General features: G+C 50.9%; 1 protein-coding gene across 8 annotated transcripts in view; it reads right to left on the reverse strand.

Annotated features, from left to right (window-relative positions):
• ARHGAP39 (Rho GTPase activating protein 39) overlaps positions 1–16,249 on the reverse strand; it is a 377,904-nt gene that overhangs the window by 111,161 nt on the left and 250,494 nt on the right. For all 8 annotated transcript variants that reach the window (XM_045004343.1, XM_045004344.1, XM_045004342.1 and 5 more), the window contains one exon: positions 13,789–14,350. In XM_045004343.1, the coding sequence (XP_044860278.1) occupies positions 13,789–14,350 (562 nt within the window). The remainder of the gene's footprint in view (positions 1–13,788; positions 14,351–16,249) is intronic.

The following is a 16,249-nucleotide window of genomic DNA, read 5'->3' on the forward strand; positions in this document are numbered from 1 at the left end:
TGGCTTAATGAGGCAATGGCGAAGGTTAAAACTGCCCAGGCCTCTTTGCTCAAACTCCAGTAACAATCACAGTGAGTCAGAGGATGCTTGCAAACCAGGTCTCAGATTTATCAGCTGTGCTCAGCGTTTCATCAGTTTCAAAAGCCATTTACTGCTTTCTAACTCCAGGAATGTTCTTGTTCAATTAATGTCTGCAATCATGATGGCAAGGAACATTTCTAGTGAAAGAGCAATTAAATGCTCCCTAGGCTTAGACACAATAATTTGGGGATAGTTACAGACATCCCATATTGCCCCTTCTGGTCCAAGCCTGTCTCTCTGGCGTCAGGACAGGAAGCAAGGGAAAGGAGAGTCCTTATCTGTTGGCTCTAGTGATTCAGCACCCAGAATCCTCCGTTTAGCACCAGAATAGCATCTCAGTGCCAAAGAGGTGCCTGTAAATTGGAGGGAGGTCAGGAAAGAGAAACTAGAACGAACAACAGGCCCAAGGGGCTGCTTTCTGAGACTGCGTTATTCACAGTACAGTACTTGGTGTATCTATAGCACAGGGATCGGCAACCTTTCAGAGGTGCTGTGCCGAATCTTCATTTATTCACTCTGATTTAAGATTTTGTGTGCCAGTCATACATTTTAATGTTTTTAGAAGGTCTCTTTCTATAAGTCTACAATATATAACTAAACTGTTGTTGTATGTAAAGTAAATAAGACTTTTAAAATGTTTAAGAAGCTTCATTTAAAATTAAATTAAAATGCAGAGCCCCCCGGACCGGAGGCCAGGACCCAGGCAGTGAGAGTGCCACTGAAAATCAGCTCGTGTGCCGCCTTCGGCACCCGGGCCATAGGTTGCCTACCCCTGCTCTAGCACCTTCCAGCAAAATGCTCCGCAAACTCTTCATCTCTTGGCTCCCCTGTGACCTAGCGCCATATCATTGCCCCCATTTTACAGGTGAGAAAACACAAAGATTTTAAGGCTGGAAGGGACTGTATTAAGATCATCTAGTCTGACCTCCTGCATAACACAGGCCAGAGAACCTCACCCAGTAATGTCTGCCTCGAGCCCGTAACTCTGAGTGATAGCCCAACTTTTAGAAAGCCAACTGGTCTCGATTTAAAGACTTCAAGTGACGGAGAATCCACCTCACCCCCAAGTAAGTTGTTCCAATGGTTAATCACCTTCACTGTTAAAAATTTGTGCCTTATTTCTAGCCTACATCTGTCTAGCTTCAGCTTCCAACCACTGGATCTCATTAAGCTTTTTCTGCTAGATTAAAGAGCCATCTACTATCAGAAATCTCTTCTCCAGGTAGGTATTTTTAGACCATGATCAAGTCATCTCTTACTCTTTTCTCTTGGAAAAAACTAAATAGACTGAGCTTCTTTAGTCTCTCACTATAAGGCAGATTTTCCAGATCTCAAATCTTTCTTGTAGTGTGGACTCCAGAATTGGACACACTATTCCAGTAATGGTCTCACTAATGCCATATATAGAGGTAATACCATCTCCCTATTCCTATTCAATATCCCCCTGCTTCTAAATCTAAGGATTACATTTGCCCTCTTAGCCACAGCCTCACACTGGGATCTCATGTTCAACTGGTTATCTACCTTTTCTCCTAAATCCTTTTCAGTGTCACATCACTCCAGGATACTGTCTCCCCTCCTATGAGTAAACTTAGGAGGATTAGATTTTTACAGGTAAATATCACTACACATCAATTGCACCATACATACACACACAAAAATATTTCCATTGATGATAATTGAAATTTACAGATAGGCAGCATGAGAAAAATACTGCTTAAGAACGTAGAGTTTTATTTAACTCTATTTACTTTGTATATTTTAATGTGATTTTGTCAATTAATGTTTTTAATGGTAATAAAGCTTTAAGTTTTTGAATCTCAAAATCTACTGTCATTAAATAATTATTGTCCAACTCTCCACAATTCCCCACAACTGTGAAAATTTAGAATAGATTAAAAATGGGAAAAATGCTTAAAAATAAACATTGATATTATCTGCTGAAATGATAAATAAAAATGAAATTCTGCAAAGCCCACTTATAAGCATGACCTAACCTTTTTTCCTACATGTCTTTGCATTTGGTTGTGATAAAACTCATGTTCAAATGAGCTCACCTTGCCAAATGATCCAGCTCACTCTTGTATAACTGACCTGTCCCCATCATTATTTTCCACTTTACACATTTGTGTGTCACCTGCAAGCTTTATCAGCAAAGATTTTATACTCTCTTTCAGGTCATTGATGAAGACATTGCATAGTAGTGGGCCAAGAACAGATCACCCCCATAGGATGATGATTTCTCATTACAATCACTAGTTGAGATCTCTGTTAGTTCCCAATCCATTTAGTATGGGCTACACTGATTTTATATAATGCTACTTTTTATAAAATCAGAATGTCACATGGGACTAAGTTGAATGCCTTACAGAAGGCTACATCAACACAGCTACCTTTATTAATCAGACTGGTACTCGCACCAAAAGTGTCAAGTTTGTTTGACATGATCTATTTTCTGTAAAACCATATTGGTTGGCATTAATTACGCTACCATTCCTTAATTCCTTACTGACTGTGCCTCATGTCAGCCTTTTCAAGATTTTGCCAGGGATCAGTATTAGCTTTTCCAGTCCTCTCGAACCTCTCCAGTGTACCAACATTTGTTAAGAAATCAACATTAGTGGTTCAGAAAGCTCCTCAGCCAACTCTTAATAACCTTGGTCCTGGTGATTTAAAAATGCTTAATAGCTGCTGTTTCATATCCTCCCTATTTAAAGAATAGAAAATATTTCCTTATCAATATAAGATATGAGTACATCAGTCGGCTTCCTTTCAAATACAGAAATATTTATTGATTATTTTCTGCCTTTTCAGCATCTTGATTGATAATTTTACTATCATCATCTAGTAGTGGAGCTGTGCTAATGGAAGGTAGCTGTTGGTTCCTGATATTTTTAAAGAGTTCCCTCTTATTGTCCTTAACCTTGTTAGCCATAGATTGTTCACTGATTCCTTTAGCTTGTCTTATCAATTATCTGCATTTCCTAAATGCCAATTTGTTTTCATTGCAATCAACTTCTCCATTTTTCTATTTAAACATTTTTATTTGCTACTTTCATGACCCTGTTAACCAGGATGTTTGGGGAGAAGGGTTCTAACCAACAAAACTTTAAGTGATTGCAGAGTTGTGGGTTTTGGGGTGCCTGGCAATGCATTCGTAAACAGCACTCCAGCGTCCTTCACATTTTTATGTTTTTATTTAGCTCCCATTCAATTTTGCTCATGATTATTTTTAGCTTTGAGAAACTGGCCCTTTTGAAGCACCTGTTATATATATTACTGGACAGGACTATACTGCGTTTGCACATAAAGTTAGATGCAGAGCCAGGAATAGAATACGGGTCTCTTCACTCCTAATCCCATGCTCTGATCACTCCCTGTGTACTGTGAGCTTGGCTATAGGGTGGTTAAGGGAGACAGGGGGATGGGATGACTATCAAAAATGACCTTCATTTTCAGTCTGTTTACTGCCCAGGGGCCAGGCCCTGGAGAGCTCAGGTCAGGGGGAGCTCTGCAGCTGCTGGGCTTGCAGGATTGGGGCATGGTGAGGGGGTTGTATAAACCCTACACAGCAAGAGCCACAAAGGAGTTAATGGACAGAACAGCTTCCCCCACCTGAGGCTAATTAGAAACTAGAAACACACCTGCTTGATGATGATTCCCCGTTTACAATTTCATTTTGAGACCTAACAGTTTAGCCAGCTTTTAATCCATGTCATGTGCACCACGTTCATTTTATATCATTCTAGATTTGTAATCAAAATGTTGTGAGGTACCAAGGCAAACGCCTGACCGAAGTCTAGAGTCAGAGGGGGAGGAAGACAAGCCCCCTCCCAGGGTGCCAGTACAATATACAAGTCATTGCTTCTCCGCTTATCTTCCCTTCAGTCACACTGACAGGGGCTCGGAATGTCACAGCAGCAGCAAGACAGTCGGTCTCTAGCGTGACACTGCGACGTATCTAGTGCCGTTGAGATGAAGCACGGGAGTCTGGGCGTAGAAGGGCACAGCAATAAAAATCACACAGCCACCAGTTGGGGGTCCCTGACCTAGAACTGCAGTGGGCCTCAGGAAAAGGAAGAGACACATCAAATCATGCGCAGCAGCATTAAGGGGAGAGAGCAGGTGAGGGTTTGAATTTAAAACAACGAGGGGAGACAGAGGAACCAAGATACAACAGCATGGCCCCTGTGTCAAATCTACAGCTCAGCCTGACACTGCCCCCAGAGACAGCAGGTCTCAGCAGGTACTGACCCATCTTGGATCAAAATGGAGCACTGGATTTTGGGACCTTTCGTATCCACAAGCCACAGCTCTGCATTAAAGAAAAGGGCGGCTGTGATGTGCCCTGGTGCAGCCATTGGGCCCCCAGCAAATGCCCACATGGCTCTCGCTGGGGAAAGCTTGGGAGGGCTGCAGATACCGGAGAGCACATGCACACACCCAGTTCTGGCGATTCAGTGAGTGGAAGCCAGCAGGTTGCTGGCAGGATGATTGAATGGGTACAATACTGATCGAGAGGTACAGTAACAAATCTGCAACTCCCCGAAGAGTCGGCCTCATTGCAGCTCTCAGGGAGGGGGTGAGAGGGGCTGCACTCACTCATTGTGGAGTTTGCACACTGGCTGCTATTCTCCCTGTCCGTGCCCAGAGCCCAGGGCGAAGCAGCACAGAGCACCTGTCATACACGCTGTCACCCACGCAGAAACCCAGGCCGTAGAAGTGCCACCACAACAAGCAGCAGCCACAAGGCCAGAGAACATGATCTCACCCTACCCTCCATGGGTTCGTCTGGGTAAGGAACTGAATCTAACGAGAACAAGAAGCCCTCTGTGTCCAGCCCAGCGCTCCACTGCCTGCCACCCACATGTGAACTCCAGGAGAACAGGCAAACAAGGGAAGGGGTTTGTCTCTGCAGAAAGAGGAACAATGCCGCAGTGATGGTCTCTGCCCACGGCAAGCTGCTCTGTCCTCGGATGCTCCGCACTCCAGCTGTTTGGCAGCTGGCTCCAGGAGGCTCTGCTAGCAGCGCTAGTCAAGCTGTTTCAACGGGAACCCCAATCACTAGCACCCCCCCCACCAAGTAATGCTGGCGGCTATTCCGCATGTTCTACCAGGACAGCCCATTGCACGGCATTCTGCACGGATCTCTCGATTCTGATCAGGTCCCCATCCTGCCCTCATCACTGCAGCGTCTGAGCACCTGCTCTCTCTGCTCCCCACACGACTCCTGCTCGCAGGGAAGCGGAGGGAGGACACCTGCTCTCAGGTGCCCCCTGGTCCCATCCTGGGAAGCAGGGTAGGGTTGTTCTTGCCCAGGCTTTGAGACACTAGTTTTACTTCTTTGGGACGATGATCCCAGAACCAATGAGCTTCATGCTTAGGCGGTTTTCCCAAAACATTATCCCCCACTTCCCCCTTCTAATCTTTGCTCCCCACATCCCTGGCCCCCACATACAAGCACCTCCCTGGTGCTTATGCCTCACTAGTATCTGGAGCCCATTCTGGTCCCCTCCGTTAGTCACCACTCAGCCAAGTTCCACGTCGTTCGCTCTTTAAATCCAGCTCCTTCTACCCAGGCAGCATTTTTGTTGCTCTTCTCCGAGCTCCCTCCACTTTGCCAATATCTTTCCAACAATGAGATGCCCAGAATGAAACCCAGCATCACTGGCTCAGGCTCCCACAGCCAGGTACAGTGGGGCTAGCCCCTCCCTGCTCCAGGACTTGAGGCCTTTGCATGTACAGTCACAAAATTACACGGGCCTTTTTTGCCATCATATCACTTTGCAGGTTGGCAGTTCACAGGTAAAGGCACTGGGGGAGGTGGCAGAAGGCAGCCACCTGAAAGCCTGTTTGAGCTTTAATAGTGTTCCGAGCTGCACAGGTGCATGGGGACCTGCCTGGCTCTGTTGGACGGCTACTCTGCATCACCGAAAACAGGCATCTGCACTAAACTGTGCCGCCTCACAACTGATGGTGAAACCAGTGATAACATGCAAGCGGCTTGTGGCAGGCGCAGACTCGCCGGCGCAGCGCCTCCTGCTGGCGTCCTGGGAATTAGCTCGCCAGCCTCCGGGGCGCCCTCTGCAGGCCAGTGTCCCTCCCTGGACTCCGGTGCCTCGTTCTCTGGGGTGCTGCCCCCTAGCAGTACACCCCTCAGTCTCAGGGTCTCCCCTCCCCAGGGAACCCCCACTCCCTATCCCCATCTCGCCTGTTGTACAGGCCAGCTGGGGTCTGATTGGGGCTGCTTCCCCAGTCAGCTGTCCCCAGCCACAGCCCTCTCCAGCCCTTTTAACCCCTTCGATGTTGGGAGCGGGGTAGCCGCCCCGCTACACTGCTGCATGCACGCCAGCCCCAAGAGGCAGAGCTGGAAAGCAACCCACCTCCCACTAGACAAACACAAGATACAGGGACCACCCAGAAGGTGCCCAAGCTTTGCCTAAACGAGGCCTATTCTGGCAATTTGCCTGGGGCCCAAGGGCCACAATTAACCTGTATAAAACTGGAGCAGGTGGCAGCTACCCGTGTCTTCAAGGCCTCGCAAACCACTGCCCAGTACCTAGCTTCAAAACCAGCCTCCAGCACCACCTGGTTGCTGCCATTATCCTGGGTCCCTTTCAACCCACCACAAGGACAGAAGCACTTGTGGCTCTAGGGCAGAGGTGGGCAAAGTGCGGCCCGCGGGTCCCTCCTGCCTGGTCCCTCAGCCCCCAGCCTCAGCTCACCATGGGCGGCGTGGCTGGCTCCGGCCGGGTGGCGCAGCTAAGGGGTGAACACAGGGTGCCCTGGCACGCCCCCCCCAACAACAGGGGGCCCCAGGGCCGGGCACTTGGGCAGCTCAGCACTGTGGGGGGGCAGGGGGTGCAGGTGGCGGGAGCACGGGGAGCACGGCCGCAGGACTCAGGAGGAGCACCGAGCGCTTTGAAGGGGAAACTGCCACTTCTCTCCGGCTGTGCGGCTGCCCCGGCTCCTCCTGAGCCCTCCGCCCATGTTTGCAGGGCCACATTCTGAAAGGGACTGGGGAGGGTCCCAGGAGGGCGGTTAGGGGCAGGGGGTCCCAGGAGGGGGCGGTTAGGGGACAGGGAGGAGGGGTTGGATGGGGGCGCAGTCCCGGGGGTGGTCATGGGCAGGGGGTCCCAGGAGGGGGTGTTCAGGGGACAAGGAGCGGGGTGTGTGTGTGTGTTGGATGGGTCGGGGGTTCTGAGGGGGGCAGCCAGGGGGCAGGAAGTGGGAGGGGGCCAATAGGGGACGGGGGGCAGGCTGTTTGGGGAGGCACAGCTTTCCCTACCCAGCCTTCCATACCATTTTGCAACCCCGATGTGGCCCTCCAGCCAAAAAGTGTGCCCACCCCCGCTCTAGGGGATAGCCTCCTTGTGCCCAAAGAGACGACAAGTCCATCCACATCATCTTGCTGGATCCTTCTGCTACACCTAATACCACTGATCACCAGATACTCCCGTCCGGCCCTCAAGAGGTTGTCTGGGTGACCAGAAATACCCCAAAGTGGCTCAGGCCCCTCCTCTCCAAGCAAACCCAAGAGGTTGTTATGGAGAATTGCTCCTCCGCCTCCAAAACCCAAGAACCCCCATGTTATTCCGCATCTCTAGGGAGCCGACAAGGGCTGAAGACCCAACAGGACACAGACAAGACCCAGCTCTGCTGCTCCCCTACATCGAATGTAGCCAGCACCATCTCCCAGCTTGTGTGTCCAACTCAGAGCATCACTGTGGGCACAGGGCACAGGCAAGACCAAGTGATATTGGTAGGAAGAGAGAAGCACTTTCAAGAACTTGCCTTCCCTGTAACCTCTCCGCTCTCCAGGGCCTCTCCCTGCACATTAAATCAGTCTGTAGCCTGTTGGTCTTTGGGCATCTTCACTGGGTGCCCAAAGAGTCATGGCAGCAAAGGACTCCCAGTTTCCATCTGCAACTTGCCAGAAGTGTATGCCGGCTTGGAGCAGACTCAGAGCTGGCCATGCACGGCTGCCAGGTTCACTTACTGTAACCAAGATGTAAGAATGAAGCCCCGGGCCCTGGAAAAGCTCCATGAAGTACAAAATGCATCGGCCTGTGTGATAGCAGCACTTGGAGCCATGAACACAACCCCGTGGGGCTCTGCTCACTCCACTGGCTCCCTTCTGAATACACCCCAATACAAGGTCCCTGTCCTGATATTCAAAATTCTCTGTGGAAATGACCCCAGCTACCTGAGAGATCACCTCCCCTCCTCCGCCATAACTATGTTCCACTGGACCCAGGAAACAGTCAACCTGTGGGGCAGGCTCAGAGTTTCATGGATGTTCAGGCCAAAAGGAACCACTAGGATCACCTAATCTGACCTCCTGCATTGCACAGAACCTCACCCAGGGATTGCTGCATCAAGCCCAGATTTTATGATTGAACTAGAGCAGACTATCACGTTCCTTGGCAAATTATTTCAATGGTTAATTACTGTCTCTGTTAAAAATGTTTGCCTTATTTCCAGCCTGAGTTTGTCTAGCTTTGACTTCCAGCCATTGCATCTTGTGACTTTGTATGCAAAGATTAAGGAGCCATTTACTATCAGAAATCTTCTCCTCGTGTAGACATTTATAGATTGTGATTGCATGAGACCAAACTTTACCAGGAGTGAGATCTAGACTGTGGAACTCAATGCCACATGAGCTGAGATGACAGGCCTCATCACACTTAGAACTAAATCTAAACAACCTCATCTCTTAGATTTCATCTTCCCTTAGTAAGTTCTTAGCAAACACAACACACACGCTCCCCCACAAATGCTAAACTATTAATGCAGCTAGTTCTCCCACAGGCTGAGAAGGGAGAAATGGTTATTGCTGTATCTACCTTTAAGTATGTGGGGGCGATGCTCAAATATTGTTTATGATGATGGGGAGCAGATAAGCCAGTAGATCAGACAGATTCAATAGATCTTTAATTCACATATGCAGCCTTTGGAGAACACAAGACCCATGTTGTGATGTTCCAGCTTGATTTAAGGGGTCTTGCTGCACATAATTGAAGGCAGAGAGGGAGAGATAAGGACAAAAGAGGTTTTCAGCTGTGATTTGAAACGGATGGAGAGATACAGAAAGGCTGTTCTAGGCAGCAGGAGATGCACAGGAGAAGGCACTTGCACAATAGATTTTGAGCAGGGACGGAGCGGGATTTGGAAGGAAGAGACACACTAGGATGGTAATGTTGCTAGGATTGAGGCCTGCTCTACACTATAAGGCAGCTTACGTTGATCTATGGCACTACAGCCTTGCTCCTGCCGACGTAAGTGTCCTACTACACCGACATAGCTCCCCCTCCATGAGAGGCGTAGGGCTTATGCGGGTGTAGTTAGGGTGACGCAGTGTCCCTGTAGATACTGTGTTCCTTACGTCTTGTCAATGGCAGGAGCCAGGAAACTGACAAGAAAGCTGGGTAGCCAGAGCCCAGCTGCCCCCCACTCCCTGGAGAGCTGAGCAGGGGCCCCCGCTCCTGGCTGGGAGTCAGGGCGAGAAGCCTGGGCAGCTGGACCCTGCTCCCAGCGGTGAGGGGGCAGCCCGGGAGCCTGTGGGGCAGCCTGCCAGGAGCCTGGGAGTCTGGGAGGCAGCCAGGGTCCTAGCAGGGAGCTGCCAGCAGAGCTGATTACTGCGGTTACCCTAAGTCGAGCCTTTTTAAAAAAGCAGGGGAGGGGGGATTTTGAACCAGATCAGGAGATGAATGAGGCACCTGGACAGCTGTGACTTGGGAAGCCCATGGAGAAGGAGGAACCAGGCTATGTATAATTAACAAACTTGTATACACGTGTGTTGGTAACTGTGCTTCTGCCAGACGAAACCCTTAAGCAGCTGCTGTCAAGATGAGCGAAGTGCTAGTGTGCAGGGAAACCAGAGGGTTGCCCCCCAGCCTTGGTTTGAATCGCCAGCAGGGGCTACCCCAGGCAGTAGGCTCCAGTGCAGAACTGTAGTGAAGAGAACCAAGCAAACAGCACATTATGCTGTTGATGAAGCCAGATTTAAGGCATTTGTTCAAGAGTCCAGGTCAAACAAGCAGAGCAGTGTTTGTCCCCGGGGGCAGCGCCCATACTGGATGGGAGCTGAAGGGACGGAGAGAGAGTTCTTCACTCCTGAGGCTGCTGACTATATAGCAGGGGAAACTTGGGTCAAGAAATAAAGGAAACTTCACAGCCAACCGTGTGGCTTATTTTACTGACTGTCTGCAGCCCCAGCCTGCCAGGAAGGGTGTCGGCACCTTTGTTCTCTCTCTGATTTCGTAGCGTTGTCACGCCAGGGACTCCTGGTGAGTTATTATAAGGTAAAGGAAAAGGAAACAGTTTAATGCATTTTCACACCTCGTTAAAAAAATAATTTTCTCCGGAATGGTCGCCAGGTAGAGCTTTAGCTGCGTCAGGAGTTAATATATGGTTTACTGCTTCATGCCTGAAAGTAAAAGCCTTACGTTAATAGTGTCTAGAGTAACCAATTACCAGCTTTAACGGCAGCGCCGACCAGCAAGGGGGTGGGAAGCGGATGATTCAGGGGTTGCCATATTGCCGATGACATTTATAGGGAAATGACTCTTAATGGGTCAGAGCTGAAACAGAACTTGCAGAGGGGCCGCTCCTAAAGACGCAGCTGCTGCTCTTTCCAACTCACCGGCAGAGCCTGGAGAGAACGCCGGGACGTGCTGAGCTCTAACTTCCTCCTCGCCCTCTCGATGGCCTGAACGCAGCACACGCCGAATGCAGCGCACAGGCACAGAGGCCACGTCGACACAGCAAAGAAACCCCCCGGCTGGCCCGTGCCCGCTGCCTCGGCTCAGGCTGCAGGGCTGTTTCATTGCTGTGTAAACTTCAGGACTCAGACTAGAGCCCAAGCTCTGGGACCTCCTCCCCCCACCTGACTGGCTCTTAGAGCCCAGGCTCCAGCCCCAGTCCAGATAGTGAAACTGCCCCACGGCCCAAGCTCTAGTCAGCTGCCACGGGCTGGCTGCAGATGTCTAGTTACTGTGTAGACAAGAGAAGCCCACCCTTAGCTCCCTTCCAGTCCCAGACTCATAGACGTTAACGTCAGAAGGGACCAGCATGATCAGCTACTCTGACCACTAGCACATTGCAGCCACAGACCCTCACCCACCCACAGGGGCGGCTCTAGACGTTTCGCCGCCCCAAGCAGGGCGGCACGCCACAGGGGGCGCTCTGCCGGTCGCCGGTCCCGCGGCTCCGGTGGACCTCCCGCAGGCGTGCCTGCTGCCCTCCCGGCGACCGGCAGAGCGCCCCCCGCGGCATGCCGCCCCAAGCACGCGCTTGGCGTGCTGGGGCCTGGAGCCGCCCCTGCCCACCCACTCCTGTAATAGACCCCTAACCTCTAGCTGAGCTACTGAAGTCCTCAAATCCTGGTTTGAAGACTTCAAGTTACAGAGAATCCACCATTTACACTGGTTTAAACCTGCAAGTGACCTGTGTCTCATGCTGCAGAAGAAAGTGAACCCCCACCCCAGGGTCTCTGCCAATCTGACCCAGGGGAAAATTCCTTCCTGACCCCAAACATGGCCAGTTAGACCCTGAGCATGGGGGCACGACCAGCCAGCCAGACACCTGGGAAAGAATTCTGTGTAGTAACTCAGAGCCCTCCCCATCTAGTGTCCCGGCTCCAGCCGCTGGGGGTTTTTGCTACTGGCAGTTGCCGATGGGCCCCGCGCCATTGCAGGCGATCCCGTCATACCATCCCCTCCGTAAACTTATCAAGCTCAGTCTTGAAGCCAGTTAGGTTTTTTGCCTCCACTGCTCCCCACTCACTTCCAGATCCAGTACAAAATGCCCTCTGCCTCTCTAGGGACATTTACAAACCTTCCATGAGTGTCAGCCTCTTCTTAGCTCATCTAGTGGCAACATTTCTCTGATTTCTCCCAGCGCCCTGGCTAGCCCTGGGCTGGGAGCCTTCTCCTGTATCTTATCACTGTTCTTTCTGTGTTCAAACCTCACCTGAAACCCTCTCTCCTGCGTCCAGGCCAGGGGGTGGGGTGTGAAATGCTCTCCTTCGCGCTCCCCTGATCCTGGCATTGCTTCGTGCCTGGCTTTCCCCCAAGCACTGAGTGACAGAGCAATATCCAGGCTGGTAACGTACCCAGGGTTCCAATGGTTACAGGGCGCTGACAATGCAGCCCAGGATCAACGTGCCCCAACCGTACTCTCGTCTCCAGTCCTGCCCTTTTCCCCGCTCGGCTGTAAGGCCCTACACCTGAGTGATCCTCTCCAGCCTTGCCTAAAGCAAGTGTACAGCAATGTGACAGGAGTGAGGCAGTGCAAAGCAAGGAGCTGGCTTGGTGTATTTCCCACCGCGAAGCATGTGCACTTTGGGAGACAGTTGGCATGACAGACACTGCACAAAATGAGACTGGGTGGTGCAAGCTTTTCCCTCGCTCCTGCGAAGAGCACAGGGACCCTTTACACCGTCCCATCCCTGCAAACTGCATCAGTTCAAGAGCACTGTAAGCATTTGCTCCCACGAAAAAGCAGGCTCAGACGACACGTTTGTGCACACCCACTGGGCTACCAGAACAAAATGCTGCCGATCCCACTGCATCATTCTCATTTAGGACCTGAATCCTGCGCCCAGTGAAGTCAATGGCCTAATAGCTTTGATGGCTTCAAACCGAGCAAGCAGCATGTAGCTTCAGGTTTAATGCTGTGCTAAGCACAGTGAGATTAGCACTGTGACGCGTGCGTGTCTAGATAGTAACTTGTTCAGCAGAGGTGGGTACGGGAAGTTGTCACTTTTGAAGTGCAGTTCAGCTCTGAAAAGGGACCCGTAAAAATGGCCTTGTGAGATATTCCACGGACTCCAGATGAAACGTACTAAATTTATGAGAAACTGGTTTTTCCAGCTGCCAGCTCCACAGCCTGCCCCTTACGTCTGAGTCAAGCTGGGTGCTGCTCTCCAGCTTCTGTATCATCACCGATAATAAGATTGGAACGGAGTTAATCATTCTGACGATGATGCAGAAGCCAGGAGAGAATCCAGCTCCCTATCCCACAGCTGGGTTGTCTCTGCAGGGCTAACAGGAGTAAAAAACAAATGTTGTTACTGAAGTCAGCAGATCTGACTCCGAATGTGCAGAGGAGCCTTTTTTTCCACACAGTCATTTTTTTTGCCATAATCAAGTGGGCCATCCAGATACCCTGGCTACTCTCTACTGACAGAGTGCCCTGCCAGCGTTAGCGAATCTACAGGACATGTACATCAGTAAAAATCACACAGCCGCAATCTATGAGATGTTCATCACTAGAGATAAGCAAAATGCAGGTCTGGCTACTTACATTTCTCCTTAGAACAAATACACGCTGAGGACGAGCACAGGACTGTGTGGGCCCTGAGCAGAGATGAATAGGGACCCAAACATCTGTATGTTACACGTGTGTGCATGTGGCGTGTGTGCATGTGTAAAAGAGCCCAGTTGGTGCTTGGTGAAACCATTAGTTGTCATTTGAAGCTATTGAGCTCATTTCATGCTGGATCTCATGCTGGATTTCACAGTGTCCCAGGGATGAAAGGCCAGTGCTAAAGCCTACGGATGCTTTCACTAAGCCTCTCCGGCTGGCCGCTTATTTACAAGTGCTGCACTTGTCTCACAGGGAGGACACAATGCACAGTACAAAAGGAAAAAGGGTTGCAAGTTCTTTAGGGACAACACCAACCAACAGCAGTCTCTCTCTTACCTTTGGTGTCATTCACCGGATCCATGTGCCGGTAAATATATCCTTCTAGGTAGGAATGGAATTTGGGAGTGGGCGGGAAGAAGGCCAGGCAAATAGCCATTAGCTCCCAGCCCCGTGCCAGACTCTCATAACGGAAGTTCTCAGTGGTCTGCCGGCACAGCTGGATGTACAGCTCGTCCCTCAGACCCTGCATGCTCCAGCCTTTGGTGGCGATCTCCAAAGCCACGTTGAGTTGATCCGCCTTGGCCCGCCGGTCCCCCATGTACATCTGAATCAGTTTAAATATCTCACAGGCTTCCTTCTTGACGTTGCGGTCGGTGGTCATGATCATGGGTTTCTTGATGGACTCGCTGCTCCAGGCCAGCATGTTGGCAATGGAGACCTTCCTCCGGAAGAGCCCTTGGGTGTGCTTGTTGAAGTGCTTGGAGGCCCAGTTCTCAATGTCCGTCTCCGAGGAGGGCTTTCGTAGGGTGAAGGTAGGGAAGACACAGCTGGCACTAGGCATCATATTTCTGTTCTGTCTGCTGCTCTCAAACTGGGCACAGGCACCAAGATCCTCAGACTGAGAAACAATAGCCAGACAAGTCATTGTTACTACCTGCATTGACTCACTTAGATCCTTCACATACAGTGAACAGCAAATCAATCATTACAGAATTAACAGGGCACCCAACGCACCCACCAAGATGTGGACGCTCCTAGGAGAGGGATTCCTAAACCCCACAAAGATGTAAAGCTAACAGACAAAATCATGTATAGTAACTAAAACACTTCATCAGTCACCTTTCCCCAGCCAATAGCATCAGTTACTACCGGGAGAGCAGGTGAGCGAAGCCACTGATCAGCCGATGCCATTGCTCCATTCATCCCCCCTCCCCACCGATCACTATGGCCATTGGTGCTCACTCCTACTTACAACTACGGTCAAAGGAAGCCAGTGGGACGGCACAGGCTGTAACTCCACCGAGAGCTTCCCGCAGTGTGGAAAGCAGACTGGAATGGCAGATTGCATTACCTGCCGTGGCCTCTCCATTAACGGGGATCTCTACAAGTCACCATCTGAGACCACTGGTAGGCTGTGCATGTTTATCCAGCTCAGTGTACAGCTGGAAAGGGAAGACACTCACCTGTAACCAGAGTCTGCTGAGTAGAATATGCTCCACCAAGCCACACTCTTAGGGTCACGAGTCTTCAAATGTCCATGTGCCCTGTGAGGGGAGGGACTGTTGGGGTCTATACTGGGGTTATGTTTTGCATTCAGAGTTGAATACAAATAGGTGTGAATGCGATTTTTCCCTCTGGAAGTTCAGAAGCTGAATATTGGGCTGGCTCTGTACTAGGCAGAAATATAGCCACATTCAAGAGGAATATGATGCTCAAGCAGGCGGTTATTCACCCAACAGACTGTGGCCTGGAAAGATTTAGTTCTTTAAAACCTGCATACAGACAGGCAGGCTTTGGACATTACTCTGCAGAGGATTCTGTCCCCTGTCCTGCCCTGCTACGGGCTCGCTATAGTACTGAGAATGCCTCTTGCATGAACATTTGTTTGTGGCTTTTCTCTGAATTGTGCTGTGGAGCCCTCACGGATTAGGCCCGTGGCAGCAGTGTACAAGCCCCAGCCCTCCACCTCACCCTCCAGGGTGGGCAGAGAGGGGACCTGGCCCCGTGCCCCAGGTCCCGGTTGGTTAAAGGGCTGGGAGGAAATCCCATGTGAGTTCTCCCTCTCATTGGAAGCAAATGACAGCAGGAGCTCAGCCCAGCCCAAGTGGGGACAGGGGATGGTTACAGGACACGGTTGGCTCTGACATGGCTTGGTGGTGGGAAGAGGACCATGAGCTTGGGCAGTGAACACACAGAGCAGACCCAGACACAGCCTGGCTCTGGGGAGTTGGGGACCGGCACACTGAACAGGTCAGGGCATGGGGGTAGCCGGACGAGACGCGTGGTCCAGACACAGCAGAGGAGACCTGCCCATCATGGCAACCACAGACAGACACCAGGCAACACAGGGGAGAGCAGGTCTCACCACTCAGAGCTGGCATTGCTCCCAAGCACCATGATCCCTGCAGGGGCAGAGGAGCCCTGTTCTGGCGCTGGAGCTGGGGCACTCTGGACTGTTACTCAGGCTCGACTGCATGCTCTGTATTTAGGCACTGAGGATGTTGTGCTATTTCTATGGGGGAGGGGGCGTGTGACTCCATGTAGGAGCTGCCGAATGGCTCCTTGCGCTCACTGAGATATCGCCCCTGCCCAGATAAAGTCACTGGGTTACGTCCGAATGCAGCATGGATTTGTGGGGTTAATGCCGGCCTCCCAGAGGCTGTGGAAGGGGGTTGCACCTGTGGGAGGAAGTGGGGTTCTCCACTCTTAAGCATGTGATTTGGAGTATGGGGAAGGCACCAGAAACCAGGGTGCCACCCACAGCAAATACTACAGCAGGCAGCTCCTGGGAAAGAAG

This window comes from Mauremys mutica, chromosome 2, assembly GCF_020497125.1.
Source record: "Mauremys mutica isolate MM-2020 ecotype Southern chromosome 2, ASM2049712v1, whole genome shotgun sequence".
In the NCBI taxonomy this organism is placed as follows: Eukaryota; Metazoa; Chordata; order Testudines; family Geoemydidae; genus Mauremys; species Mauremys mutica.